The sequence below is a fragment of the Balearica regulorum genome, chromosome 26, assembly GCF_011004875.1.
Source record: "Balearica regulorum gibbericeps isolate bBalReg1 chromosome 26, bBalReg1.pri, whole genome shotgun sequence".
In the NCBI taxonomy this organism is placed as follows: Eukaryota; Metazoa; Chordata; class Aves; order Gruiformes; family Gruidae; genus Balearica; species Balearica regulorum.
Window position 1 is genome coordinate 1,038,974 of NC_046209.1, and position 27,959 is coordinate 1,066,932.

A 27,959-nucleotide genomic window follows, 5' to 3' on the forward strand; every position below is an offset into this window, starting at 1 on the left:
GAGGTGATAGACAGGTTTATTTTTTGCAAAAAAATAAATTACCACCATCCTCCACCCCCCTGCAGCCGAGTCGACCCCAAGGACGGCAAGATGGCCGGCATGGAGCAGAGGGCAGAACGGGGTCCTCGGGGATGCTGCCCTTTCCACGGCCATGGAAAAGCTTTGGTGCTCGACAGGAGTGTTTCCAGCCCCTGGGTTCGCCCTTGGGGTCCCGCTGGCCACCCCCTTCCCCAGGCGATGGAGCTGGGGGGGGGTGGTCAGGGTGGCCGGGGCTGGGGGCAGTGCCGGGCTGCCTCCCGCACCAGCCGATCCTCCCGGGGTGTCCATGGCCGGGCGTAGCCATCATCCTGCAGCAGGATGCGGTTGAGTGTGTGCTCGTAGTTGACGTGCCGCCGTGCCATAAGCAGGTACTCGTTGCCCTCCCGGAGCGAGGGGCACCCACAGGTGTTGGGCACCCACACATACTCCCGGGGCACCAGCGGGAAGCGGTGCCAATACGGCGTTTTCACCTCCACCTCATAACGCGTCTCCTGCCCCACCAAGCGCTGCGCCAGGATCCGGCCCTGGAAGACTGTGAGGCGAGCACGGGGTGGCCTGAGCTGGGCACATCCCCCGGCATCGCCCCGAGCCCCTTCCCATCCCCAATGCTCACCAAAGTCACTCTGGCAGAAGTGCCAGATACGCTGGGAGCGTCCTTTGGCCGGGCGACACCTCCCACATCGCCCTGCGTGGGCAAAGCTGTAGCAGTTTAGGGGGGGGAGAGGGGACACAGCACCCCCAAAGCCCACCCCTGCAGCAGTGGGAGGGGGCATGGGGACCCATATCCCTTAAGAAGAGAGGGGACAGGCCAGGGTCCCCAGGGTCCCAGGGAGGATTAAGTCAGGGGGCCCTTTTTTAGGGTCTCCATTTCATGGAGAACCCCTGGGGCTCTCCAGGACCCTCCCTGCAGCAGAGAGCCCAGAGGTGCAGGGGGCTGTGGGGACCCCCACGGGGGATCAGGCACCTGTGGCAGCCCCAGCCCTGCTCTGGCCGGGGGGGCTTCTCGGTGGTGGCTCCGTGGCAGAGCCCCAGGGCTGGGCTGGTGGCACAGGAGCCAAGGTGATGGGGGGGTCCTGAGGCGGGGGGCTGGCAGCCCCCCGGGGCTGGGGCTGCCGCAGGGGGCTGGCGTCACCACGGCGGGGCTGGGGGTGCCCATGGGGCAGCCAGAACTCATACTCTATGCTGGGGTTGGGCTCCTGCAGCAGGACCTGCGTGGGCAGAGGCAAAGCTAAGGGGCGTAATGGGGGCCGGGGGCCAGCTGCCCCGTCCCCGCACCATCCCCACCCTCACCATCACATGCAGATCCTGGTTGGTGGGCCCGGGTGCCTCCAGGCTCTCGGTGCCGTCGGGGGCCCGGGTGTAGTGCAGCCAGGTGCCAGCCACCTCGTAGGGCCCCGGCCAGGCAATGGACCAGTCCCCATTGAGCACATAGCGCCCGTCGCTTGTCATCAGGGCTGTGGGAGGGAGGGCGTCCGGGGGGCCGAGCACCACACAGTCCCCAGAACCCCTATGCCAGGCTGGGCTGGAGGCAGGGGGCAGCCTGGATGCCCGGGTCCCCACCAGAGGCCTCTCCCCAAGCAGGGAGGGCAGTGTGGGCTGGGAGAGCTGCAGTCAGGGCTCGGGAGAAATCTGCTTTCTTGTAAGAACTTTGGCTTCGGTTCCAAGCTGCAGCCAAACCCTGGTGTGCAAACCCCCCGCCCCGAGCCCCCCAGCCCTGGTCCCAGCCAGGGACAGGGCCTCAACTGCATTGGGAGAGGGACAGGGGGTCAGGGGATGGGGGTCCTGGTCCTGGTCCCACGGTGACTGGCCTGGCCTCGCTCCAGCTCAGCCCTTCCCGAAACCCACAGCTGTGGCCTCTGGAAAGTGCCCCGAGCACCAGAGAGTTCACTGAACCCCCCAATGCTCAAAACAGCATCCAAGCAGGGGAACCAGCATGGCACAGCATGGCATGGCATGGCATGGCACAGCCACCCCCCAGCCCTGCCCTGCCTGCACCCATGGGTGGCACCAACCAGGACCGACTGGGATGGACTGGGACTGACTGGGACAGAGACAGGACACGTCCTACCGAGGTAGTTGTGGCTCTTGTCTGTCACCTTGATGTGGGTGGCCCCAGCCGGGATCTTGGTGACGTTCACATACCCAAAAGAACCTGGTGCGGGGGCAGAGTCAGGGCACAGCCAGGGCACAGCGGAGGGGGCAGCCCAGGGACGAGGAGATGGGGCTGAGGTGTGGGGGGACCGGGCACAGAGGAGCTCTGGGTCAGACAGCCCAAGCCCCGTTCCCAAGCCCCAGCCGGGCCTCACGTGCTGGGACATCCAGGGCACCCAGAGATGGCCCTGGGGGGCCCTGGGGTGCCATCCAGGGCTCTCTGCCCTCACAGGCATCATCGTCCCCGCAGCCCCTGGCGAGGCACCCCCACGGACACTGGATATGGACACACGGACCCTGGGTGCCCTCAGGGACCCCTGAATTCCCCTAGGGACCCCACAGACCACAAGGGTGCCCCCAGAGATCCCTCACCCAGCCCCTCGAGGAGCGGCACCCTCTGCAATGAGGCACAATCACCCCAGAGAGGGGTGTCCTCTGAGCCTGCTGTCCCTGTCCCCACGTGGTGGGGACAGGAAGGGATCAGGAACGATGCCCCGGGGGGGCAGATGGAGAGGGGACAGGGTGATGGGGGACCCAGGAGACACCTTGGGGACACAGACGGGGGACGGGAGGACAGGGGAGCCAAGAGCCAAAGCATTCACCCATGGAGGGGGCCGGGGCAATGGTTCATTCACCGGAGGAGGGGTCCGCGCCCTGGAAGAGCCGGTGCACGAAGAGACACGTGTCATAGCCACCGCTGCACTGGCCGCAGGCATCAGGCTGCATGCCCGAGCCCAGGATCCCGTCGCAGCCCACGCTCTGTGGGGAGCCGAGACGCAGCCTCAGGGTGGGGGAGTCAGGGCTGGGAGTCCTGGGAATCCGGGGGGCCCTGGCCCCATGTGCACCCACCAGGCAGCGCCCGCCAACACAGAGGTCCGGGGAGCCAGGGCCGCAGCGGGTGCCGTCCAGCACCCGGCCAAAGGTGTAGTAGAAGTTGTGCCCCACGGCCAGGCAGTTGAGGTCGCAGACGTTGGGGGCTGCCAGAGCCAGGCGGGAAGGGAAGGGGGTGATGCTGGTGGCAGCCGTGGCCCTCAGTCAGCCCGGTGATGCCATCTGCCACCCAGGGACTCACCTCCATGGAAGGGCACCCAGCGGTACTGGGCCGACGTGCCCAGGAGGGGCTTGTTGTCGTAGAGGGAGCACTGCATGGCGCGGAAGGGCACCGAGCTGCCAGGGCAGCCCTGTGGGAGCAGCAGGATGGAGCCCCACAGGACCAGGAAGATGGAGTCCCGTGGGATGGGGACTGGGATCAGCCACGCCATGGCCCTCGCACGCTCACCTGGAGCTGGCAGAGCCGGTACTGCCGCGGGTCGTTCATGCATGTGTCCTCCTCAGTGGACCTACGGCCACAGCATCAGCACGGCAAGGCCAGGGCATGGCCTCCCTGAGCAGTCCTGCCTGCACCTTGCGTCCCCCGTGGGGACCTTCCCCATCCTCAGGGCCAGGACACAGAGCCAACGAGCCACAAAGCTGCTGCCGGGCTGGGAGTGATGCACTCCCATGGGGGAGCAGGCACCCCGATATCCTGCACAGGGCCACATCCTGCTGGAGCTGCACCCCAGGATGGAGGCAGCTGGGTCTGGCTCCCCCCATCCTCCCCGATCCTTTCCCCTCCAAAATCAGGCTGAAATTTGCCCACGGCACTGCGCGGTGCTGGGGGGCCCTCAGGGACATGTGTGGGGGCAGTGGCAGAGCTGTACCATGGGATTTGGGTGTCACGTGGGGTGTGGGTGCTGCAGGGAGTGTGGGGGAGTGGGGACACCCCGGGGGGGGGGGGGGCCATGCTGTCCCATCCCTCACTCACCGCAGGCACCTCCGGGTGCGGAGGGCGACACCGTCCCCACAGGAGCTGGAGCAGGAGCTCCAGGGGCCCCATGGACCCCAGGCACCCTGGGCCGGCTGCTGGCGGGACCGAGCAGGGGCTGGGGCCTTGGGGACCCGCACTGGCATCCCCAGGGCTGGGCCCTGCGTGCAGGAAGGTGACGGTCAGCGCTGGGGTCAGGCTGGAGCAGCCTGGGGGGGCCACCGCGCACCCCTCACCCCTCACCTGTGCAGTGCCGATGCCGCAGCCCAGGCTGAGCCAGGCCAGGAGCAGCAGCCGCCACGGCCGCGGGCACCTGTGGGAGCAGAGAGCCCTGAGCCCCGCTGTCCCGGGGGGACCGGGGTGTCCCACATCCTGCCATCGGTGCCGCCACCGCCATGCACCCCACGGGGACCCCAGCAAGGGGGAAGGAGGCGAGGCGGAGACAAGATGAGACACGGCGGGGGGGATCCCACCGCCGGCGGCACCAACCGGGGGTGTGGGGTCCGGTGCCGCTTCGCAACGCCGGGGCCTCCGACCCTCGGGCGGGTGGGTGCAGCAGCCGAGTGGGCGATGCCGCATCCCGCAGTCCCGCACACGTACCCACGCGGCAGCGGGCACGGGAGACGGCACCGCCGCACCCACGGCCCCGCGGGGGGGAGCCGGGCCGGGCTCGCTGCCTGCCGGGACAGGACCAGACCTGCGCGGCGGGGCCGGGACTCCGTGTCGCTTCTCGATCCGGATCCGGCCCCGCCGCTGGGCGAGCAGGATGGGGGGCAACGGGGGCCCCCCCCGGTCGCAAAGCACCTGGCCCCGGAACAAGCCAACCCAAGCCAGGTGCTTTGCGACCGGGGGGTCGCAAGGGGGTGCAGGGGGGTGCAGGGGGTTGCCGAGGTCCCAGCCCCGTGTCGGGGAATCCCCCGGCCGAGACGGTTTCCTCCCGCCGCGCAGCACCCACGGGGACCGGGGGTCGCGAGTGGCCGCCCGGAGCCCCGGATGCCTGGGGTTCCCCCCGGCAGGGCAGGGGAGGGGGGTGGTCCAGAGCCCGGCGAGGGTCGAGTGATGCCCAGACCCACGGGGGGGGGGGTGGGGGTGGGGTGGTGTCACCGCCTGCCTCAGTTTCCCCGCAGGACCGGAGCTGACCCCAGGCGGGACGTGGGAGGGGGGGGGTGGGGTTCCGCGAGAGGTTAAACAGAAATCAGGACCTTACCCAACACCGTGGGGTCCCCCGCGGGGGACCGGGCCTCCCCGACACCCCCACCCGATCATGCCGCCCCTCTTTCGGGGTGTCCCGGCGGTTCAGTCCCGGTCTGGCGTCCCTGTGGCGGGGCGAGGGGACCTGGGACGATCGGGCATCGCCTGCGCAGCTCCGGGGGGGCCGGGCGAGGCTTCCCCCCCCCCCCCCCCCCCCCGGCTCGCCTCCCGTCCCTCCCCGCCGCGTTATTAATATCCAGCCCCAAAGGTGCGCCCAGCCCTCCCCGGCCGCCCGTTAACCCTTCGGGGCCCGGAGCCGGGGGCTGGTGGGGTGCCGGGGGCGTAAATGCTGTGGAGCGCCCCCGGCACCCCACCAGCCCCAGCTGCAGAGGGGAAGGGGTTGACAGGTCCCCCTAGTGCGGTCTCATCCTGATCTGGGACCCTCTCGGTACCCCCTGACGCTGAGCATCCTTGGGGGAGGGGGTCCCCAACGGGGGTCCCTGCTTAGCAACCAGTAGATGCAGCGTGATGTGCTGAGGGGGAGGTTTGGGGTGCTAGGAGCTGGCAGAGCTCGGGGTGCTTGTTGTCGTCGTGTCCCATCACCCCCCCAGCACCCTTGGGTCCCACACGGCAGGTCCAGGCACCCCCGGCATGGAGCAGAAGGGGTTATAGTGCAGAGGTAGGGGTGTCCCTTGGGGTGTCCCTGCTGCAGGGCACAGCAGAGTGGGCAGGATGGCCCGGGGGTACGCAAGGGATGAGCTTCCCAGGTGCTACATCGAGGATGCGGGCAGCAGGATGCTCTACAAGTGGGGAGAGCTCCTGGGAGAGGTAAATCCCCACCACCCCCACCCCGACCCTGCACCCCAGACAGCCCCTCACTCCAGCCAGCATCCCATCCCTGCTGGGCACTCTGGCAGCATCACATACGGGGCTGCAGGGGGTCTCCAAGGTGTCCTGCTCCAAGGGCCACCCACCACGTCCCCTCTGGGGAAGGGGAAACTGAGGCAGCAGGGAGATGCTGGGACAGAGCCAGAGTGGAGCAGGTGCCTGGGCCCAGCACCAGCCGGGTCCCCTGGGCTCCTCAGCCCCAGGGAAGGGCATGTGGCTGCGCACCCCGACACCTGGGACCCCATTCTGCTGTGGCCTCTCACCCCTCGGCTCACCCCGGGGTGCCAGGCTGCTCATTCCTGTGGGACCGTCCTCGCAGGGGGCCTTCCAGTGCTGCTACCAGCTGACGGAGGTGGCCAGTGGCAGGGTCTATGCCGCGAAGGTCATCCGGCTCTCCTGGCTCACCGTGGTGGGCATCAGGGAGAGGGTTAGTCTGGGGGGGACACAGAGTCCCCAGGGAGGGGGGGCAATGCCCACAGGGACCCCACAGAGCCCCACAGCCCCATCTTTGCCCCTTCTCCCTCCTCCCCAGGTCAATGGGTGGGTTCCCATGCCTGTCTCCCCAAGGGTGCACGCTGGCGGTCCCCAGATCCAGAGGGTTACCCGGGGGGCCGCCGGGCTTGCGCCTGTGTGGGTGGAGCGGGGACGGGAGCTGCATGGCTGCCTGTGCCACTGGCACATCACCTGCCTCCACGGGCACTTTGCTGACTACAGCTGCGTCTATCTGCTGCGGAGTTACTGCAGCCGACAGGTGAGCGAGCACTGGCACCCCAAAATGGAGCATCCTCATGCCAGGGCTTTGCCAGGCCCCGAGCTCGTGCCTTGCTCCGTCCCCAGTCCCTCACCAATATCCTGCAGGCCCGGGGGGAGGCTGATGGAGTTGGAGGTGCAGTACTACCAGCGGCAGATCATCTCGGGGCTGCGCTACCTCCACGGACAGGGGATCATCCACTCAAGCTGAGTGTGTGGGGCAGAGCCAGGGCAGCGGGAGGGTGAGCCGTGCTGGCCCCCCTCGGCCTCATCTTCTTCCGCAGGTAACTTCTTGGTGACCGAGAAGATGCAGGTGAACATCGGGGACTGGGGCTGGCATGACGGGAGGCACCGGCTGGCCAGTGCTGGGGGTGAGTGGGGCCACGGTGCTGCCAGGCCAGTGCTGCCAGGCCGAGGCTCACCCTGCCCCTCTCCCCAGGGCGCTCTGCAGGATGCCCAGCTACCTGGCCCCAGAGGTGTTGGACCGCAATGGACACGGGGTGCCCTTGGACGTCTGGGCCCTGGGCTGTGCCGTGTACGTGGGGACCTGGAGGGAGGGTGGGAGGACAGAGGGTACTCCTGGCCCCGCTGAGCAGCTGGACCCCCCCCAAGTATGTGGTACTGACAGGCAGCCCCCCGTTCAAGGCGGCTCACCAGCAGGAGCTGTACCAGCACATCCGGGCAGCGCGGTATCCACTGCCTCCCCACCTCTTGCCCTGTGCCCGGGCCCTCATCACTCATTTGCTGGCCCCTGAGCCTGCCGCATGGCCCAGCTTGCAGGATGTGCTAGACCATGGCTTCTTCACCCAGGTGCGGGACCAGCGGGGGGTGGGGGCACAGCCCACAGGGACACGGCAGGGACGGAGGGGGGTCACCACTTCTCATTCCCCAGGGCTTCACGCCAGACAGGCTGCCGCCCTGCACCTGCCACTCGGTGCCCATCTTCATGGGACAGGATCCACTGTGCCGACTGCTGTGGGGGGCTGCCGCTGCGCTGGTGAGAGGGTGGCTGTGCCGGGAGTGCTGAGACTCCCCACCCTGCTGCCCTGGCCCAGCAGGGACCAGGAGACAACCATCGCCCCCCACTACGAAGGAGCAGCTTCCTCAGCAGGACCGGAGCCACGCAAAAAACATCCGCTTAGGAAAACCTTTATTAGTGCTAGGAACCGTCTAAAATCCAGTCATTGAAACGAGCAGGGCGGGACGTGACCATTACGAACGGCACACACACACCAGTTTGCCCTTAGAAAAGGTTAACAAAAAAACCCCAACCAAACCCAAAAGGGACCTCTCTTCCCTGCCAGCGTGGGACAGGACGGGGATGAGGGGGGGACAAGGTGCAGCTCCAAGGAGCCCGGTGCCCTGGGGATCACCCATGCACAGGGAACAGCAGTGCTTGGAAAAGCACCAGGTCCCCCCACTCTGCCTGGCTGCAGCCTTCAGCAGCGCCTCTCACCACACTGCCAGCCGCAGGGGTTACTGCAGGGAAGGACAGAGTTATTTGTGGCCTGGGAAAGAGGGAGAAAAGTGCACGGTTTCCCTGTTCAGCTCCAGTTCTCTCCCTCAAGAGGTCTGAAAGAAAACCCTGAAAGCTCACTAAAACATGACACTTAAAACACCCACAGCGTCAACTCGAGAGCGCCTGGCCCTGCACAGCCAGCACCCGGGACAGACACTCGCCTATGCCTAACAGCGGGTGGGGACAAAGACAAGATGCTCAACATGGCCCCAGCAAGCACCAAGGAGCCGCTTCACTGCTTACAGACCCATCCACATGTCAGCACAAGAGGGGGCCAGGGAGGGAGGGTGTCACCAGCCTTCCTCTGTCACCGCGGGTCTAGGGGAGGGAGGTGACAGCAAGGACTTTGTCTGCACGTGGGGCAAGCTTTCTTCCAACGCTCTCAGCAGCAGCTGCTGGGAGGGAAGCTGGAGCTGCTCTGGTGATGTGGCCAAGATGAGAGAAGCAAAGGGAACAGCCTAGCCAGGGAGGGAGCTGCACCGTGAGATCCTGGGGAGGGATGGCAGCTCCCAGGTGCAGCCCTGGCTGGGACAGTGGGTGCGAGCACCGACACTCGGCCTCTCGCCAGCCCCTCCGAGTGCTCAAACCGCACAAGAGCCGCAGAGACCGATCTCGCAGCCCTCAAACGGCGTCAGGCAGAGTGACCCGAGGCTGGAGGTGGGACACCAGAGAATGAGACCTGCCCTCAGAACCCCGTTGCCACAAACCCCTCACACCTGTGGGAGTTCACAGCTCTCCTCTGCTACTGAGGAAGCAGCCTACCTTCCCACCTACCCCACACACTCGCCACTAAAAACCCTTCCCAGGCCATGGGTGATTCCTACGTGAGCAAAACCCACAACTGGCCTTTGCCCTCGGGGTCAGCGCTCCCCTCCGGCAGCTCCAAGCCACAGCCCTGCATGGGTCGGCAGAGCTGTCCTTCTGCCCGGGAGGAACGACACCACAGAGGTGAGCAGAGACCAAAGGGAGGCACACTATGCCATGGCATGGGAACACAGGTTTTAGGGTTCTCAGGGACAGGGCAACAGCTGGGGGGACAGGTGGCACAGCCCAGCTGCTCCCAAGGCAGCCGTCCCCCAGCTCAGTGCCACACCCAGAGCCTGGCACAAAGCCCACTTGATATTTTTATCCCCGGCATCCATGTTGTTTGAAGCTGTCCGCTTTTTTTTTTATTTTTTCCACAGCCCTCCCCTGTCCCACCCTGGCTTAGAGGTGACAGCAATAGCAACACACTCTCCGCTGCCACAGCCCGAGCCCAGAAGGCATCGGCTGCCCTAAGCTGGCCCCGGGTGCAGGGTCCCAGCAGCTCTGACAGAGCCTGGGGGAAGGTACAACCTCCCGAGGATGTCTGGCAGCACAGGGGGCCCAGGCCACACTCCCCAGACCCCCTGCTCTGGGAAGAGCTGTGCCAGCCATCTCTGCACCCCTCCCAGGCCTGCCACAAGGGCAGGAACATCCGAGGGGCTCAGGGCAGGACGTTCCCGTAAACACAATGGTTTTTAAGCTCTGGGATCTCCCCATTTTTGTTCCACAGCTGCCCAAAGACAGGGAGAGCATGACCCCCAACGCAGCTTCTCACCTGTTCATGTCCTGCGCAGAACAATAAAGTCTGCCCCAGGACACAAAGCAAGCCGAGCCTGGTGGGAAGTCTCATTTCTCAAAAAGAAGGGATTTAAAAACAATGATTCAAGTTTGGTAACTCCTCTCACCCTCCTCCCCAGCTATAAATGAGGCTGAAACTCACCCTCATGCAGACATCGGGTTCAAAGTTCAGCCAATTTGTGTGGGCTACCGGCAGCCCCATCCCCCTTGGGGGGTGGCAGAGGCAATTCACCCCCTTTGCAGAGCTGTCACCACAGAGCCCTGGACCAGGGCTGAATCCTGTTCCTGAGGCCCAGGGTAAGCTCAGAGCAGGATCCTGGAGGAACAGCTCCAGGCAGGGCTTGGCCCAGGATGCGTTCGGTGACAGAAGGACCGGATATTGCTTGGCCTGAGAGGACTGGTGCGTAGACAGAGGATCTGGCTTGACTCAAACGGGCTGGAGCAGTTTTTCAGCAGGCTGAAGGCAGCGAGTTGCTCTCCACCTTCAGTCCTTTGCTGGCCAGGAAGGCATCTTGCTTGGGCTCGCGGCCCAGGAACTTCCTCAACATGTCGGAAGCATCCAGGGAACCACCAGGATGCAGGATGCAATTCCTGTAATCCATGCCCACCTGCAAGGAGAGAGAGACCGATGCTGCTGTCTCCCATCACCTCTGGCAGGGGAGGCAGCCTCTGGGGCATGCCGAGAGCCTGGCCGTGCAGGACATCCTCCCTACCTTGCAGTTCATGATCCCCTCCTGCTTGAAGCGCGTGTGGAACATATCCATGGAGTACACTTCACTCCAGAGGTAGCCGTAGTACTGGGCATCATAGCCACCGGCCAAGTGGCCAAACGTAGCAGGCATGTTTGTACCTTTGCGGCAAAGGAAGGGAAGGGGCGTTAACAGGAAAAGCTGCTGGGACCAACCACAGCACAGAAAAACTGCTGTAAATATGTTAGAGCAGGCACTGGGTCAGCTTGTTCACCACCCCAGCGGAAACAGGGAAGAACTCCCCAGGTATTTTTGTGTGGTTTCAGCCCTGCTTTTCCTGAAGCCAGCATAAACTGTCCCCATTGAGCCAGCCTGAAAGCCCAGCCTTGAAAAGAACCTGCTGAGCCAAGCTTGCAGGCCGGGCCTAGAAAGACGGCGGGACCCCCAAGCCCCTGGGTACCTGGGGTGGCAGGGACGCCCAGCACCTCTTCACACAGCCGGGCAAACACCTCCACGGGGTCAGCCTTCATCTGGGTGTGCAGCGCCTGGTCCACCTTGGCCAGGACAATCTGACGCAAGTTGAAGAGCCCTGTTCCCAGAAGGAGGAGGCAAACTGTAGGCAGGAGCTGCAGGCAGGAGTGTCTCCGAGGCCAGGCAGGCTGGGGGGCTCCCATAGTCCTCCTCACACCCCACTTCTGACCCGTTTCCCCAGAGCAGCCCGGTTCAGCAGCACCCCCTCAGGACTTAGCTGCATCCTCTGCCCGCAGACCATCTCTGCCTTCCCTGGCGCTTCTTCTCACTGTGCCGCCACCCAGCCTGCTACATGTCTTCCCACACCACCCTTGGTCTTTCCAGATGAACAGCTTCCTTCCCCCCAATCCCCTTGGTCCCCACAGGGAGCAAGGCAAAGCCTTTCCTCTGCCCGGCCAGGTCACGAGGGGTCCCCATGCACAGGGGACAGACAGAACCTTGCTGGGGACAGCACACAGCCCTCGCTCCCCTCCAGCCCCACGTTCCTCCACAGGGACCCACCAGTGTTTGCTTGCCGGGATTTAATGAGCTTCTCCAGCAGCTCATCAGGAATGGGGCTTCCAGTTTTGTAGTGCCTGGACATGCGCAGCAGCGGCTCCTTCTCCCACACCCAGTTCTCCAGCATCTGTGATGGTGCCTCAACAAAGTCCCGCTCCACGTGTGTCCCACTGAACATGGCAAATTCCGCCTAGGAAACATGGCAAGCTCAGAGCAGGGCACCATTTAACCCCGCAGGGGAGCATGACGGGTGGAGGTAACAAACCAAGCCTCTGCCAGCCAGCCCAGCCTCACCTGAGAGCACAGCTGGTGCATGACATGCCCAAATTCATGGAAGTACGTCTCCACTTCATCATGTTGCAGCAGAGAAGGCACATCCGGCGTGGGCTTGGTGAAGTTGGCCACCATGGCAGCCACCGAGATCTGCCGGCTGGAGTCTGGCAAGAGGCAGCCTGGCTGCAGGCCGAAGCAGGCTGCGTGCCCGTACTTCCCTTCCCTAGGCCAGGAAGAGGAGACCGGTATAGGGATCCTCCCACAGCCAGCCACGAGTCACTGCACCGGGTCCTGCTCAGAGCAGAAGCTCCTGGTGATTCACACGGAGCCCGCAGTCCTGGGACAGCCTTGCCCAATTACACACCACTCCCTCTGCGCAGCGACACGGCCAGGAGCGGGATGGTTCCCCCTTTCCACACCAGGCTCTGCTCCCCCTGCCTTCCTCCCTCGCTTCCCCTTGCCCAAGGCCTCACCGTGGGTACAGGTCCAGGTAGAATTTGCCGATGGTCTCCCCAGAGGAGGCATCCTTCACTGTGTAGAGCTGGACGTCCTCATGCCAGACCTGAGCCTTCTCTTCCAGATGGAAGGTGAGCCCCAGCAGCTCCTGGTAAATGGCCAGCAGGCCCGTAGTGACCACCTGCATGGGGAAGTACTCCTTCAGCAGATTCTGGTCCACGCTGTACTTGGTCTCCTCCACCTGGTTCATGTAATAGCGCATGTCCCAGGCATTGATGCGGTTGTCAAACTCCAGGCCGCGCTTCTCGCACTCTTTCTTTTTCAGGTCCAGGATCACAGCCCGTTCCTTCTCTCCGAGGGGTTTCAGCTTCTGGGCCAGCTCATCTAGGAAAACCAAGGCAGGCAGGGTTAGTGCCTGGGGCTGAGAGCAGCCCACCCGGCCCCGTGCACACCTCTGCTCTTCCCCTCCGCAGCCGAGCGCCATACCCAGGAATGTAGCCACCGTCTTGCTGCTTTTAGCCATGTTCATCTCCAGCACAAAGTCCGCGTGTGTGCTGAAGCCCAGGAGGCTGGCTTTCTGAGCACGCAAGTCCACCAGCTCCTTGAGGATCAAGCAATTCTCCTGCAAGGTGGAGTCAAAGAATGAGGTGGGGTACATGGGTGAGGAAGGAATCACAAGCCCCAGAGTGGGAACAGGCACAAATCTCAGACGAGACCCCTTCCGTGCCTGGACCTGGCCTGGCAAGCAGCAAGGCCCACCTACCTCTTTGCACCGGGAGTTGAACATTTCCTCCACCTTCCTCCTCGTCTCGGGCACGTAGCACTTCTTCAGAAGAGGGAAATAGTGTGGGTATTTCAAGGTGACTTTCAGCTTGCCGTCCTCTGTCTTCTCCAGGGAGTTCAGGAAGTCCTCAGGGAGCCCCCCTGAGAAAAGGGCGGACAGGACCGATGGAAGCCCAGGCCTCACCAGAAACAAAAGCTCTGGGACTGAGCAGAGGAATGGGCTCTTGCTCCTTGGCTGAAGGAATCCAGACACTCAGAGCCATACCAGCAGAGAAATAAGCCTGAGCGGTGCTTACCTAGTTCCTCCTTCGAGAAGGGCAAGTAGGTGGTGTCTTCGTTGAGGTTCTTGTTGAAGTCTATGCAAAGGACACTCAGCTTTTTCTTAATAGCTTTGATTTTCTTTAAAATACAGATGAACAGAGAAAAGTCAGTCCAGAGGGGGACATCAGACAGCACCATGCACCATGTCCAGCCAGCAGCCTGCCTGCTGAGTTGCCCGATGGTCTGCACTTGGCTTTTATTCAAACACAACGCTGCAGAATTAATTGCATGCAGGCAGCTGAATGCTCAGCCTAGAACAGGCTCCCTTTGATCACACCTGGTAGGAAAGCAGCCACCTCAGCAAGGTCCCAACTGTCTCCTGCCAGCTCAGGAGCTGCAGGTGTTTAAGCAACAACCTCCTCTACCCTGATTTCATTTCATCTTCTCTTCTATTTTTAACCCAGCTTCCAGCTCCTTCACTGAGCCATTGGACCGTGATAAAAGAGGGAGACCCTGAGCAGCTCAGCACCCCCCCAGCCCGCTCACCCCAACCCCAGCTCCAGGGGAGCACCCTCCCCGACAGCCCCTTCGCACGTGGGGACTGGGTGCTGCTCCCACTCCTGACCTGCAATCTCGGCTTGTCGGGAGCCCCCCAACTCCCAGTGTCGCTCCCACTTTGTAAACGGCATCCCCATGCAATGGAAAGGAAAAAGAGGGGCAGAGACATCACCCAAAACACCCAAGGTCAGGTGAATCAGGGGCAAAATTCTGGAGTCTGAGCCTCAGCCCTCTGCTGTAATGCCACACTGTCCCGTGAGCCATGCGGGGCGTCCTCTACACATGCTCACTTCAAGCCCTGTGATCTCACCTCCTGCGTTTCCTCGGGGAGATGGAGACCATTTCTTTTACCCAGTTTGATGAGCCTCTCTAGATACCTCTTTGCTTCAGGCTTCAGTGAAGTGCTCTCTGCTTTCTCCTGTAAAACAAAACCCACGAGCACAGGGAACAACAGGATCAGGTGTTGCACAAAGTTGGTTCCTGGGAGGAGTTACAGGTTATGGTAACACCAGTGAGTCAGAAGTAGACAAAAACACCCCACAAGAAGGTTTTGGGTTGGTGTATTAGTTCCTATTGGATCGCTTTAAACATTTTTAAATGCTGTATTACAGCACTTTTCAGGGCATTACCCAGCCCTGGTAGGCTGGGTTTACTAAACACCATCTTACCACAGGGGTAATCGAGGCCTCGGGAGGCGGGGGGGGGGGGGGGGCAGAGCCCTCCAACCTCAACTCCCCAGTTCTCACTAACAGCTAGACCCTTCTGCCACGATCACCCAGCGATTCAGTTCCAGACCTGACTCGGTATCATTCCCTTCTAAGTTTTGGGATAAGGGAAAAGGGTTTGTTGTAATTCCAGGAGGTTTCAGTGCCCTGCTCAGGAGTACCACCGGCAGAACATCCTCCCAAGCACACACCTGGAGCCAGACAATCCTCTGGTACACATCCTGCCTCATGCTCATCTCCACGTCGAACTCTGAGAGCTTCTTGTCAGCCTCGGTGCTTGCCGCACGGATGTCTTTGCAGGGAGAGACGTGCTGAGGGAAGTCCAGCATGTTCCGACGGACTGGAATGACAGAAGAGGGATTACAGTGAAGGCAATGGCTTCATGTCCCAGAACTGCTCCTGAGTGGGAGTGCACACAGAAAGCCTATGTTAATTGGAAGCCAGTTTGACGGCCCTGGAACCTGACCTGCCTGCCCACACAAAGGAAGAGCAAGGCAAGCTGCTGCCATCAGACAAACCCAAAGCTGCCCTCTCTGAGCAGTGCTCAGCCACCTGCAGCACCCGTTCACCCCATCCTCACTGCCGAGCACTTCTGTCCACTGATTTCCACCATTCCTCTCAAAACACACGTGAATTTCATGCCTGTGAGATCCCAACGCCTTTGCCCCAGCGATAGCTGGTATCTACAGTGTCAAGAATCACAAGACTTCTATGCTGGCAGACACAGGGGCAGCATTGTTGTGTGACTCCTTTCCTTAGAGGGCCAGGCTAAAAGTCACACACCTTTACTGCAGATGCTCCTCAAAAGCCCCCAGGTCCCAGGTGTGCTTTGTCCTGACATATTTCTATTTCAAAAGCGAAAACAGGGAGAACGTTCCCCACCACCATCTCTGCAAAACCTCAAATAATACAAGTCCAGCAGGAAGGTGCTGCCCTCCAGGCACGAGAACTCTCCACTCAGCATAAGGTGAGCAGGCAGCTACTCTCTGTTGCCCAGGAAAAATGCTCACAGTTCTGCTGAAGTAAACGTTATCCCTGTTTAGTAAGGGCTTTTCCTCTTATTTTAGGAGAAATAAATCAGGCAGAAGAAAGAAGAGGCTTGCAGGCTGGCTTCTGCTTCCTACAGACCTGATGCCTTACAACACGGGCGGTCGGTCAGGACAGCTAACATGCCGTGAGGGGGGCTGTGTGCCTTTGGGACTCTACAGTAAATAATTAGACAGAGATATAGCGAAGGCTGCGTGGTTCACCAGCACAATGCCATCACATCATGTTACTTTATACATAATCCCTAAAACGATAGTGGTGTTTAAACAAGGCATGCGGAGAGACATTTATTGGTTGCCTCAGGGGAGAAGTTAGAAAAGAGCTGAAGATTTCTTATATCATCCGAACCACTTCTGTGATGCACAATTTGTTACTGCTAATGCACCTTGACACATAAAAGCAGGAGACAGCCTTGAAAACCCGACTACTCCTCCTGCAGACCATCCTGCTGCCAAAGTGCCATCCTCATTTTAGACTTGCTCTTCTGTTCCAAATCCACTCTGTACTTATATCTAGCTGTATAAACATGAAACAGAAAAAAACCCACCATACTGCTGAGGGAGCCAAGGCAAGAAAAAAGGAGATGACAGTACAGAACAAAAAATCATCAAAAAAATCTTAATAACAACACACTGTTTTCCAGAAAGCCAGTACTCCCTCTTGGTGTACGTACCTGTATATTCCACTTCCACATCTGCCAGCACCTTGAGAGTGTTCTCATAGGATACCTCGCCCTGCTCCTGGGAGCCCACCCGGTCGTACACAAGCTTGGTCCTCTCTGTGAGCTCTGCAGCCATGTTTTCTATCTGCTCAGCAGTCAGGTCCCATCTTAGCTGATTTGCCAACAGCCTAGGGGACTGGCTGTCCACAACGTTACCTGGGGAGGAAACAGTCTGTGAGACACAGTCTTACATGGGCTAGAAAGAAAATTCAGCTGCATAGTTAAAGCTCGATTAAAGCACTTAAAGGAGAGGCCCAGCAAACAAACCATGCTGATGGGCAACCGAGCCCCTAAGGACGCAGAGCGCTGGCAGTAATCAGCAGCCGGATTATTTTCCGGGCAGTGTTTATTTACCCTCGCAGTCGTGCCAAGCCCAGCACGGAAACCTGACTCCCTCCCCGCCGTGGCCCTAGCAGGTGCCGCTGCCCACGGGAGGCGGGGGAGTGGCTGCCGCAGCCCGGGAACAAGGCTGTCCCCTGCCCGGAGCCGGAGCTGTGGGGCTGAGAGGTGACAGCGGGGGCAGCAGGAGACCACGGCCTCCCTACACAGCCCTCGGGGAGGGCTGCCCCCTGCCTCCCTCCTCCTGCCCCCATCCCTCTCTCCTCCATCTCCCCCTCCCCTCCCCTCCCCACGCCAGCCCCTCGCCCTTGCCTTCACCTCCTTCACCCTGCCGTCCTCTCCGGGTGCTCCCACCCCGCTCCAGCCCCCTCGCTGCCCCTCGCGTTCGCACACCCCCCGCCGCCGCCACCCGGTACCTGTGGGGGGGGCCATGCCGGGGGTGCCGGGGGTGCTGAGGAGGCCGGGAACCGACCGCGCCGGCCCCACGCACAGAGCATGTGCCCCAAACCATAGAGGCGGGCAGAGAGAGCGGCCGCGCCGAGGGATTCTGGGAGAGTGGAGGACTGGGCCGCTCTCCCCTTCCCCTCACCCTACCCGGGCCGGAGGGAGCGCGGCCCATCCGCCCGCATCCGTAGAGCCCCATTTCTGTCCCGATCCTCAGCCTCAGCGGCTGCGGGGCGGTGCCACGGGCCCGGGAGCGGAGCTCCGCCGGGAGCGGCACCCCGACCCAGGGCTCTCGCCTGCCCGTTCCCATGGCAACACCTCCTCTCTATGGTAAAATTCGGGACGGGGCGACAGCTGCGTTTCCGGTCTCTGGTCCCGCCCCTGGGAGGCGCAGACTGCGCATGCGTTTAAGATCTCCGCCCCTGCGTTGTCTCCGCCTCTCGGCTATATAAGGGCGGGGTGGGGGTGGAGCCTGGCAGTAGCGCAGGCGCGGTGGGCGGGGCGGGGCACGGCACATGCGCAGTGCTGAGCCCGCCCCGGCTGAGGAGAGTGTCGGGGGTGCCCGGTGAGTGGGGTGGGGGCGGTGGAGGTCGGGTCGGGTCGGGTCGGGTCGGGTCGTGTTGTGTTGTGCTTTGTGCTGCGAGCCGTCCGCTTCTGGTCCTGGCGGGGGCAGCAGCTGAGACGGGGGTCGTGGTGGGACCTGGCTCTTCTCTCGCCCGGGGTCCGCTGTGGGCCGGACCCGGGGCTGGGACGGGGCTCCCCCTGTGCAGGCCTCGGGCTGGGGATGCGTTCCGCTGTCCGGGAGGGAGAGCGGTCCTGGTACTGCTGTCTCCTCACGAAGTGGTGTGCGAGATGGGGTGCCCAGCCGGGAGTGGAGTGGTGGCCCTGGCCGTGCCCCTCAGGCCTGCCCGGGGGGACCGGTGGGGGCTGCAGGCAGGGGCCTGGGGTTACGAGGGAGGAGAGGTGTTTGTCCCTGGGGGCCTGGGAGGGGCTGTGGGCTATCTAGTCTCTCCTGGGGCTCGGAGCCTGGCATAGGCAGTCACCCAAGGCCCACACTGCAGTGCCTGTCAGCGGTTGAGGCCAGTGGTATCTCTGGTGCCTTCCTCTGGGTTGGGGCCAGCTTGTCTCTGGGCTCTTTCACAGACTTTGCATTTAAACAACTTAATTTCCCTGTTAAAGGGCCCTAAAAGGCTTTCTGTACTACAAACCAAGTTAAGTGTTCTGGAGAGGCAGAGCACTTCAGCAGTGATGCCATACATGCAGCTGCTTCTGTCCTGCTTACAGGACCTGCATTGGGTTCTCTGTGAAGCCCCAGCCTTGGGGTGTGCCCATGGGGCTCGCTTTGCTATGTGTCTCCTTGCTCCCCTGTTTACCTTGGGCGTCCAGGTGACACAGACTGGCAAGCAGCACAGAGGATTGGCAGCCCAGCTCTGCTCACGGTGGTGAACTACTTCAGCCCTTGTTTTAGAATCAAATTATACTCTGGAAGCAGAAGACTGTGGGTTTTTAAGCACTGAACTCCTTAGTGCTCAGTTTGGCTAGTTCTGGTCAGTCAGAGATGTTTTGGTAGCCCAAGTGCCTGCAACACCTTTGATGTCTTTCCCTTGGTAGGAGACTTGTGGGGCAGGACTGTGCTGTGCAGCTCATGCTGAAGGTGAATTGAGGCCTGGAGAATTCATATAAAGGGGGTCATGGTTAGAGCAGTGAATTTAATGAAGGCTCTACAGGCCTTGGCCAGTCCTGAACGCCTCCTTTATCCTCCACATTCATACTGGGGAGAACAGCAGAAAAGCTCTTCAATTTCTTGTCCATCGAGTCATGTAACTTCTCTCTACAGATTTTTTTGGAGTTACAAGAAGTCAAAACAAACTTCTCACAGCCTCCCAGAATGGCAGACCAGAAGCGCCTTGCCTACTCCATCATCCAGTTTCTACATGACCAGCTACAGAATGGGGGTTTGTCTCCTGATGCTCAGGAGAGTTTGGAAGGTCGGTGGTTGTATGCGCCTCCCTGTTCATGCGTCTAGGTCTGTCAGCCCAAGCCATGGGGAAATTTGGACACTGTTATTCTCTTCTGCCTCTTACTTGGCTGGGCTGTCCTAACATCAAACCTTGCTCAAGATTTGAAATTAATTTGCCTTCTTGAGGAGATATCCAGGGCATTGGGGATGCTGATTGCTTATCTGATTTCTTAGTATCTCTTTTAAAAGCAGATTAGCTTGAGGAAGGGATATATACCTGGGATCAAAAGCCTTCCTGACCCTGAGTTTGCAACTTAGAAGTTTTATCTTAAATGAGATGGAGTCAGGAGGCTTGTAGTGTAAGATGAGACCTTTGTGGCTGTATGGAAGTGTTTTATACTTGCAGAGTGCTTTTCCTGTTCTGCTATCAAAATGCTTTTCCACAGCATGCTCTGGAGTATTTATACAGGCTTTTTCAGAGGGCTTCACTGGTAATAAGAGCACAGTGATCTTAAAAGATCCACTTAAGGAGCTTACACTTTAGTGTCTGTGGCACTGAGAGAGCACAGGCGTGTCTGCGGAGTGGTGGGTATGTTCCTGGGCAAGGCAGGAGAAGGTGGGAGGGAAGGGGTTGGGTGGAAGGAGAGGGTTATTTCTGATCCTTTTGGACTGTAAAATATGACAGGAGAGTCTTGAGCTCTGTTACGTTGCTTGGCTTCCCCTCTGTGCTGGGAACAGCTTCGTGATGGGGTGCCTGATGAGGGAGGAGGTGATCAGTTGGTGTCTGTGCACCTCTGCATGGCCACAGCACAGCTACATCTGGCAAGTGACCACTTTCTGAAACATGCAGATCTCCTTGCTCCTTGCCACCTGCAGCTGTGGGAAGGCTAATAAAGCCCTGGATTGGTTAACTTCTGCCCCCAGCACCCGTGCTGGAGTCCCCTGAGGGGATGAGAGTTGTGCCTGACTCAATCCAGGAGCTTGGTCTGCAGAGCCAATGTTTGAGGTTTTGGTGAAATTTAAGGGTATGGCCCAAATATCAAGTCTGGTGTTTAGAATTGTGTGGTTCAGGGTGGTTTTGTTTTCCTGGTATATTCAACAGTAAGAAATTCAGGTGCTGTGGGAGGAGGTTAAGCATTTAGATGGAGGGGGGAAAGCTAATTACCTGACTCTTCTTGTCCAGTGGCCATCCAGTGCCTGGAGACAGCATTTGGGGTCTCAATGGAAGACCAAGGCCTAGCTGTGTCCCAGACTCTTCCTGAAATATTTGAAGCTGCTGTGGGAAAGGTGAGTGAGTGGGTTTCCATTTAAGCAGCCAATATAATGAGCTCTGCTTGATTTTGGTGCTGTTGCTGCCCCCTTGGAGGTATGTAGGAGCGAAATGTTTTGGGCGTGACGAGCCAGCACTTGGGAAGGGGAGGGAGGGGGTGTAGAACATCTCGGTGGGAGTCCTTATTGCAGTGTTCTCCCTGTCCTTGTAAGGAGCCTGAACACATCAGAACAAATTCAGAGCCTGTCACCCCCTCTGAAGATGACATAGCTGAAGCTGAAAGACTCAAGACTGAAGGTAACCTCCTCTGGAGCTGGTGTATAATGAGGCTTAGATGATAATGGGGAGGGAGGCTTAATTCAGTCAGCACCTGGGGAATGCTCAGAATGGGGGAAAAACAAACAAATGGATCAACCCTTTCATTTCTACTTTTTTCTCTGCTTCTGCTCCAGGAGTGTGTGTAGGTTGGCATAATTTAGCTGCCACAGAGCCTAGATAGACAGCTGGGTCAGCATTTTCTCTTTGCACCCTGAGAAGCCAGCACTGCGTAGAACAAAGTATCCTTCCTGTTGAGCTCTCCTCTGTGTGTTGCCTTTTCTCTCCTGTGCAAGAGAGCAGGATTAGTGCTGAAGTACAATGGAGAGTTTTGAGCTGATGCAGTGCTGCTTCGGGGAGGCCCCAGGTGTGCTGAGGAGGGGCGACAGCTGAGGGTGCTAAGGGGGCTTACAGGATCAGGCAATCTGGAATTGCTGAGACATGGGTCCCCAGCTTGCTGCTGGACAGGACTCACACTTGCAAGCAGTTTGACCAGCAAAAGTTACAAGTGATTGGTTTCTCTCTTGTTCTATTTTCTTAAGTAGAACAGATCCAGGCCTGTTGCTTTTGTTCGTCCCCATTTTTCACTTGCTAATGAGCCTTTCTGCCATCTTAGGAAATGAACAAATGAAGGCAGAAAACTTTGAAGCTGCTGTGTCCTTCTATGGGAAGGCAATTGAATTGAATCCATCCAATGCTGTGTATTTCTGCAACAGGTACTGCTTACTTCTTTCTCTGCCCTTGTACACCTGTGGTTTTGTTCTTAGTACTTATGTTTAAGACTCTTGAATGGTCAAAGTCCTTTTTTTTTTTTTTTTTCCAGTTCTGTAGACTGCTTGTCCTGTTGCTTTCTCTTTGTATGGGTTTTTAAGCTCATAGTGACACACTTCCCTGTGCCTCCTGGCATCTCTGGATAGGATGCAAGTGTGGAAACAAACTCTTAGGCATTTGAGGAGATAAAAGGATGCCAAGAAATACTGTCTGCTCTCAAGCAATTGACCTGAAGTGGGACAGAGAGCCCAGACTTGAGAGGCTGTGTTGATAATAAAAACAAAGGAGTGAAATGAGATAAGTTGAAGGCTTGTTATTGAGAGTTCTCTAAGTTGATGTTTGTGAAATTTGGTATGGAAGCAAATTTTCTATTTTTCAGTTCTAAGCAAAACTGTTTATTTGAAAGTTGGTGGGAAGACAATTGTTGAATAAAACAGACTTTGAATCAGGATTTGGGTTTTTATGTGCTTATTGTGAGTACATACATACAGCTGGCTACATGAATAGCATGTGTGCTGATGACATGATGAGGTATTTCTTGGAGCAAGGAACTCCAGCTGGTGCTTTTAGCAAAGCTTTGCTGCATGAGGGTCAGTCTCAGGAGGTTTTGGACAGGTGCCCCTCAATAAGAGTTGTGAGACTGAGGCTTAAACGAGTGTCAGCTTCAAAACCAGTTTTCTGTCTTTTATGTGGAGTGTGGGGGGGAAATGGATAAAACGGTCATTATGAATAAAAAGTCAAGGCGTAAGGAAAGCTGAGAGAGATGGTCTGAGCTAGCAAGTGTGACACTTGCATGCCTCCCTGGAGCCCAGGCTCCTCCTGGAAAGTCCGTGAGCAGGAGTACGAGCCTAGATTGTTTGCAGTAAGAGCAGAATGTGGAGCTGGGTGTTTGGAAACCCTAGATAGGGTCTGGATTTACATCAAGTTTACGCTTGACTTTGCCTTGTACAACAGGGAGGGAACAGGAGTGACCTTGATGGGCATATTCAAGCTGATAACTCTTTTCTGTGCGTCTTTCTCTGTTCCCTCCAGAGCTGCTGCATACAGTAAACTAGGAAATTATGCTGGAGCAGTGAGAGACTGTGAAAGAGCTATAGCCATTGATCCAAACTACAGTAAAGCTTATGGCAGAATGGGGTAAGAGCAGGGGTTTTTGAGCCAGAATTTTAATCTTAAAAAGCCTAGTGGCAGTGATGCTACCAGTGGTGTTCTGCCCTGGAGTGCTGTGCAAAAATCCCTTGTGTTTCATCTCTGCTGGGGGTGGAAGATGACTGCAACTCCTTGTCTAACTCTTTTTACTTTATTTCCACTTTAATAGCTTGGCGCTCTCCAGTTTGAATAAACACACAGAAGCTGTCATTTACTACAAAAAAGCCCTGGAGCTGGATCCAGACAATGACACATATAAATCAAACCTTAAAATAGCTGAGCAGAAAATGAAGGAGACTCCTAGTCCAGTAAGTTCTGACACTAATGCTTGTTATACATGGGTAAGGTTAGGAGGAGGCTTTATGGCCTGGGTTGTGTTTAAAATACAAATTTTGTGTGTGGACAGAGGGGAGATGGTTGAGTCCTGCTGTGAACATTTCCATTAAAATCCAGAGAGGCTAACAGGCACCTTGGGCTTATTTGAAAGAGCTGGAAAATGAGGCTGATTAGGAGTGTTTAGAAACAGCCATTTTGCCTTAAGCACCTTTCTTAAAGTCACTACTCCTAAAATCTAGGGGTTTTTTAGTGACCTGGTAGCAATACTGGAAGGGCATTTTGTGTGGCTTTTTCTCACAAAGATTTTTTTTTTCTTAAGAAAAAAACCCTGGAGGTTTCCTAGCTGGAAAGCTGGTGACTGCATTGTTGTGCTCCATGCAGGACCATGTTAGTTTATCATTTTGAAGAGGATTTTGATTTTCTAAAGACTTTTCCAGTGCAAAGGTGACCAAGTGGATGTGCTTAACTTGGCAGTTGTAATGGGTTACAGCCATACATGGCTCATGTGGCTCAGCTGGTGAGAGGTGATCAGTAAATCATGTAACACAGCTGTCTGCCCTTTGACTCCCTGAGCCTAAACCCCCAAGGCTGCCTGACTTTACAGAGAGGGCATGAACAGAGCCTCTTCCTTTTGTCATGGTTTAAGGGCCAAATTCTGGTAACACTGGGAGTAAAGTGTTAATTTTCATTGTCATGTGCATTGGGAAGTGAGAGGATGTTGTCATCTGCCTGTGGTTTCTTTATTCTTACAGACCGGAGGTCCAGGAGGATTTGATTTAGCTGGTTTGCTGAACAACCCCGGCTTCATGAGTATGGTAAATGCAGACACAGCCTGTGGCCAGGCTGTATCTGGTCTGAGTGTTGCTCTGTTCAGGGTGAAATGTGTTGGTACCTGGTGTGGGGAGCTCCTCTGTCACTGTAGCAGATTTGTTTTCATTTTATTTCTTGGTTTTGGTGTTGCTGTGAGGAAACTGTGTTTGTATTTCCTTAAGGTCAAATTAAGAGCCAGTGACTTATTCACAGGCTGTTCCTTGTGATGTCCTGAATGTGGAAAGGGTGCCTGTTCTGCATTACTGGCCTTGTCTTGTGTGTTGCACTGTGCTTCTCTTTGCTATTTTTGTCCTATTGATCTGTTTCCAAGTATTTCTGCTTTCACTTTGTAGTTGAATGGCACAACATCTGCAAATCTACCCAGTTATTTCTGACTAAATAGGGTGTCATTTTTTTCTCTCCCCTCTTTAAATAGGCATCTAACCTAATGAACAATCCACAAGTACAACAGCTGTAAGTTTAATCTCATCTTGTATTTTCTCTTTGAATCCCTCATTTGAGGCTCTGTGTGTTTGGCATTTGCTGTAGGTCTGAACTGGGGGGAGGGCAGCCTCTAAACCAGTCCGGTTGCCTGAGCTGGTGTGTATTTTGAGTACTCTGGACCGTGCTGAAGAGGGATGTCAGTATGAATGTGTGCAGATGGGAGGTAGGAGAGATCATGGCACTGGAATTGGGTTTGGGTAGCTTGCAGTCAGTTTGGCTCTGCACAGTATTTGTGTGATCTGGAGACAGGATTTCACAGCTCCATCTTGATTAGAATGAGAATATTTTGATTCTTTATGCTACTGGATTATGAGGATCAATTCACAATGTTTGTGAGATCCTTAGACAATATAAAGCCATAAAATTAATAAGGCATGTACCTCTGCTGACCATTCTTTCAGAGCACAGGTAGGCGGTGAGTTAGACCTTCTGGAGCTCATCCTTTGGTGACCACAGGAGATAATTTGGCTAAAGGGCTGAACGTCGGCCACCATTTCCATTTGCTTCTGCCTGCTCCTTCCACTGCTGTTCTGCACCAGATGCAGCCTGAGGACCTCCAGAGGAAGGGGCTGTGTGTTCTGGGCTGCTCACCATGAGTGAGTCGGTGTTTAGGCTCTCCTGTCAGCAGATCTCTTGATGCAGAGCAAGCAAATGGCTTGCATGAGGAAGGGCAGCATTTTAATTAAACATAACTCAGGGCTTGCACATAAAAGGGGGAATCTTTAGGAATACAGTAGCTGCCACTGTTATAAACATTTCTACGTATTGTGCAGCTTAATGTTACAGTTACTCTGCCACAGTTAATGTACAGAAAATTGTCACAGAAGATGCCCTTGCAGATAATTTCATAATCTGCGTGGGAACATGTTCCCATTATGCTGACACTCCCCTCCCAGTGTAAACCAAACAATTTCTGTGGGTTTTTTTCCTGCTGAGCCATGACTTATTTCCACAGCATGTCCGGGATGATTTCTGGTGGCCACAATGCCATGGGAGCAGCGGGCACCAGCCCCTCCACAAATGATCTCGCCAGCCTCATACAAGCGTGAGTAGGGAGCTGCGTGTTTCCCATCGCCTCAGTCAGGAAATGGATGTTGTTTTTTCTGACCAGAAGTGAAACTTTAATTTAACAGTTGAGGAAGGCTTCAATGTTGGGTGAAGTACTGCCTCTTCTGGTGATGTGAACTACTTGTTAGAGTTTTGACAGTCAGCTGTAAACAACTTGTGTGTGTGTGAGAGTGCTAAGAGGATGTTGCTTATTCTCCTTCAGGGGCCAGCAGTTCGCTCAGCAGATGCAGCAGCAGAATCCTGAACTAATAGAGCAGCTACGAAGCCAGATTAGGAGTCGAACTCCAAGTGCCAGTAACGAAGATCAGCAGGAATGAGCACTCCAGGTGAGGCTGTAGCTGGGAGTGCTGTTGTACTGCAGCCGGCTGAGTGGGGATTTATGTATTTGGCTGCAATATCTGGTTTGTGCCTTAATTTAGCAATTTGGTGTGTCTCCCCTCCATACAGACTGGGTTCTCTGTATCAGTACTGCTAGTACTGTGCCTCAGATGCAAGGCTCAGCCCTGAGGAGTGGTGAATAAGAACTTCCCTCACACATTGTGTCACTGACAAACAAGTTTCATCATCTAGCATTCACGGTGGTTAAAGGGATGCTTTATTTTCATAAAAAATTGAATTTGCAAATGTCTTGTCTTCCTGTCTCTGCAGCGCAGTCCGTGGGAACTATGTTCTTTGCTTTAAAAACTGGAAGCCATGTGCGTGTTGCCATTTCTTGAGTTGGAAGTGTCCAAGAGGGGGAAAAAAAATGGAAAAACAAAATACTTTATATGACCTGCATGTTAAAGACAGATTCATGCTTTCTCTCCTTAGTCTGTCCCTGCTTCTCCCCCTCAGCCTTTCCGTTAGTCTTTGTTTCTTCTGGAAGATCCAGCAAGCTGAACACAAACCAGCCTCAACAGTCTTTCTAAAGAAATTCAGAAAATTAACTACACTGTTACATTTCTATGTTATTTGCTACATGGGAATTTTTTAACCCGTTTTTGAAGAACGATGCACTCTTCACTACAGGATGTCTTCACTTTCCTGCCCACGTGCCACTTCTTTGAAGTGTTCAAGTCCTACCTAACCCCTGTCCTGCCCCGTTTAATCTTCCTGCCAGTTACAAGACTGTTGTGTTTGAACACTCTGGAGATCCTGGGATCTTCTTGCCTCCAGAACAGGGATTCTGTCAATTAGATTCAGTGCGTTTCTCATTCAGGTCTGTAGCAACATTGCCAGTGTTGTAATCCATGGGAGTTTGGTGGTCACCTCTCAAAGGTTAGTGTAAATGTGTCAGAGTTGGGACTGGCCAGTGCAACTACTTTAGCGAGCGTTTGCTCGTATGCTTCTTGGGGTTCTTTCCCAGTCCTGACAAAATTTGTCTAGTGTTTAGTAATTATGGCTATGTTGTCGGAATGATCCAATCTGTGAACTAGTCAGGTGGACATTAAGAAAGATATGTTTTTGGTGTTAAAAGGATTTTTTTCTTCTGTTTTTTTAATCTTTTATGCATGTGAGTAATCAGCCTGGTTGACTGTGCTAATGGTAGGCATAGAGGGTGTCTGAGTATAGAGTGGAAGGAATAAAAATGCTGCTTAGTCAGAAATCAAGTGGCTGCTGGCTCAACAATGGCAAGGAGTGATTATACCTCAGAATATAGTGTGGGAGACAAAGGGGAAAAAGCTCCTGTAGACAACTTGAGTGACCTGCAGCTTTCCACCCCTCTAGAGTTTACCCTTGGGTGAACAGAAAGCTCTGGCAAATTCCCCTAGAAGTCACTAGTTGAGGCCAGAGATTTTTATATTGACCTCAGAATTGTTTTGTTTTTTTTTTAAAGTAGTTATTTGGTTGTGGTGGGGAAGGCGTGTTTGTGGCTGACTGCTGGGCAAAAAGCATCTGGTCTGAGAGTGCGAGATGCAAAACGCCCTTTCAGGAGACCTGGTGGTATGAGTGAGCAGGTATATCTGAAGACTAATATCAAGGAAAAAAAAGATTTGTAAATGCTTCATAAAGTAATATGTGGTTAATGTAACTTGTGAAGAATAAAATACTTGGACACTTTCTTTGTTATCCCTCTTGCCCAGATGACTGAAGCAAAACCCTCAGGGTTGTGTCAGGCTTCGGTGCCTGTGTCCAGCACTGACCACAGAGACTTGTGCAGGGTCAGAGCTCTGCTGCCTCGGGGACCTTCAGTGACTGGCAAAACCTCCTGGTGGGTTTTGTCTGCTTCTCCCAGGTTTTTCTTATTTCTGTTGAAATGCTGCTCCTGTGTATTTCTGCAGCAAAGAAGTAGCAAATCTTTCTTTCCATTTCTGCTCCCTTTAAGTTCTCTCCAGCTGGTTTTTGTAAGCTAATAAAAGGAGAAGTTTCAGACTGTGGGACAGTGTGGGAAGAAAAAGTTCAAGAATTGTGCCAGAGGAGGGAACTGCAGGGATTTTTTCCTCCCTCTTCAGATTATTTCAGCACTGTTTCCTTTCCTTACCCTGCTGTAGATCCATTTCCTTATCTCTCTCAATGGTTTCCTTTTT

General features: G+C 56.5%; 3 protein-coding genes across 9 annotated transcripts; 1 reads left to right on the forward strand and 2 right to left on the reverse strand.

Moving 5' to 3' along the window:
- On the reverse strand, window positions 1–5,388 carry ADAMTSL5 (ADAMTS like 5). Of its 2 annotated transcripts, XM_075776717.1 has the most exons (12): window positions 5,202–5,388; window positions 4,238–4,307; window positions 3,995–4,155; window positions 3,470–3,530; window positions 3,263–3,371; window positions 3,040–3,167; window positions 2,826–2,949; window positions 2,108–2,191; window positions 1,330–1,493; window positions 1,004–1,247; window positions 653–724; window positions 1–571 (listed from the first exon to the last, which is right to left on the reverse strand). In XM_075776717.1, exons 1-12 carry the CDS (start codon window positions 5,258–5,260, stop codon window positions 258–260), a joined length of 1,590 nt encoding a protein of 529 aa, XP_075632832.1. In that variant the 5' UTR covers window positions 5,261–5,388; the 3' UTR covers window positions 1–257. The 2 variants fall into 2 exon arrangements, with proteins under 2 accessions (XP_075632832.1, XP_075632831.1); XM_075776716.1 differs by lacking the exon at window positions 5,202–5,388 and having other exon boundaries at window positions 4,238–4,666.
- A 2,568-nt stretch (window positions 5,389–7,956) lies between these two features.
- On the reverse strand, window positions 7,957–17,387 carry THOP1 (thimet oligopeptidase 1). The gene is made up of 13 exons (XM_075776370.1): window positions 17,242–17,387; window positions 16,439–16,642; window positions 14,910–15,058; window positions 14,304–14,411; window positions 13,471–13,573; window positions 13,155–13,315; window positions 12,878–13,013; window positions 12,409–12,775; window positions 11,957–12,158; window positions 11,666–11,852; window positions 11,094–11,222; window positions 10,658–10,794; window positions 7,957–10,552 (listed from the first exon to the last, which is right to left on the reverse strand). Exons 1-13 carry the CDS (start codon window positions 17,255–17,257, stop codon window positions 10,394–10,396), a joined length of 2,058 nt encoding a protein of 685 aa, XP_075632485.1. The 5' UTR covers window positions 17,258–17,387; the 3' UTR covers window positions 7,957–10,393.
- A 356-nt stretch (window positions 17,388–17,743) lies between these two features.
- On the forward strand, window positions 17,744–27,492 carry SGTA (small glutamine rich tetratricopeptide repeat co-chaperone alpha). 6 transcript variants are annotated; one of them, XM_075736356.1, is made up of 12 exons: window positions 17,744–17,834; window positions 19,107–19,257; window positions 20,413–20,516; window positions 20,712–20,796; window positions 21,431–21,530; window positions 22,618–22,722; window positions 22,904–23,042; window positions 23,823–23,885; window positions 24,317–24,354; window positions 25,340–25,429; window positions 25,655–25,778; window positions 26,101–27,492. In XM_075736356.1, the coding sequence occupies exons 2-11, from the start codon at window positions 19,158–19,160 to the stop codon at window positions 25,767–25,769; spliced, it is 939 nt and encodes a 312-aa protein (XP_075592471.1). In that variant the 5' UTR covers window positions 17,744–17,834; window positions 19,107–19,157; the 3' UTR covers window positions 25,770–25,778; window positions 26,101–27,492. The 6 variants fall into 6 exon arrangements, with proteins under 6 accessions (XP_075592471.1, XP_075592473.1, XP_075592475.1 ...); XM_075736358.1 differs by having other exon boundaries at window positions 17,796–17,834; window positions 25,900–27,492; XM_075736360.1 differs by having other exon boundaries at window positions 17,796–17,834; window positions 26,287–27,492.
- The last annotated feature ends 467 nt before the right edge of the window (window positions 27,493–27,959 follow it).

Bases quoted from the DNA above. Each gene is read 5' to 3' on its own strand.
- ADAMTSL5 (XM_075776716.1), bottom strand. From the start codon at position 4,573: ATGCGGCATCGCCCACTCGGCTGCTGCACCCACCCGCCCGAGGGTCGG. The intron at 3,168-3,262 runs GTGAGTCCCTGG...TGGCTCTGGCAG, and splicing joins CTGGGTGCCCTTCCATGGAG to CCCCCAACGTCTGCGACCTC. The intron at 2,950-3,039 runs GTGGGTGCACAT...GGCTCCCCACAG, and splicing joins GTGTTGGCGGGCGCTGCCTG to AGCGTGGGCTGCGACGGGAT.
- THOP1 (XM_075776370.1), bottom strand. The intron at 15,059-16,438 runs GTACGTACACCA...CTGTCATTCCAG, and splicing joins TGTGGAAGTGGAATATACAG to TCCGTCGGAACATGCTGGAC. The intron at 10,553-10,657 runs GTAGGGAGGATG...CTCTCCTTGCAG, and splicing joins AGGGGATCATGAACTGCAAG to GTGGGCATGGATTACAGGAA.
- SGTA (XM_075736356.1), top strand. From the start codon at position 19,158: ATGGCAGACCAGAAGCGCCTTGCCTACTCCATCATCCAGTTTCTACAT. The intron at 20,517-20,711 runs GTGAGTGAGTGG...TGTCCTTGTAAG, and splicing joins TTGAAGCTGCTGTGGGAAAG to GAGCCTGAACACATCAGAAC. The intron at 24,355-25,339 runs GTAAGTTTAATC...TTATTTCCACAG, and splicing joins AATCCACAAGTACAACAGCT to CATGTCCGGGATGATTTCTG.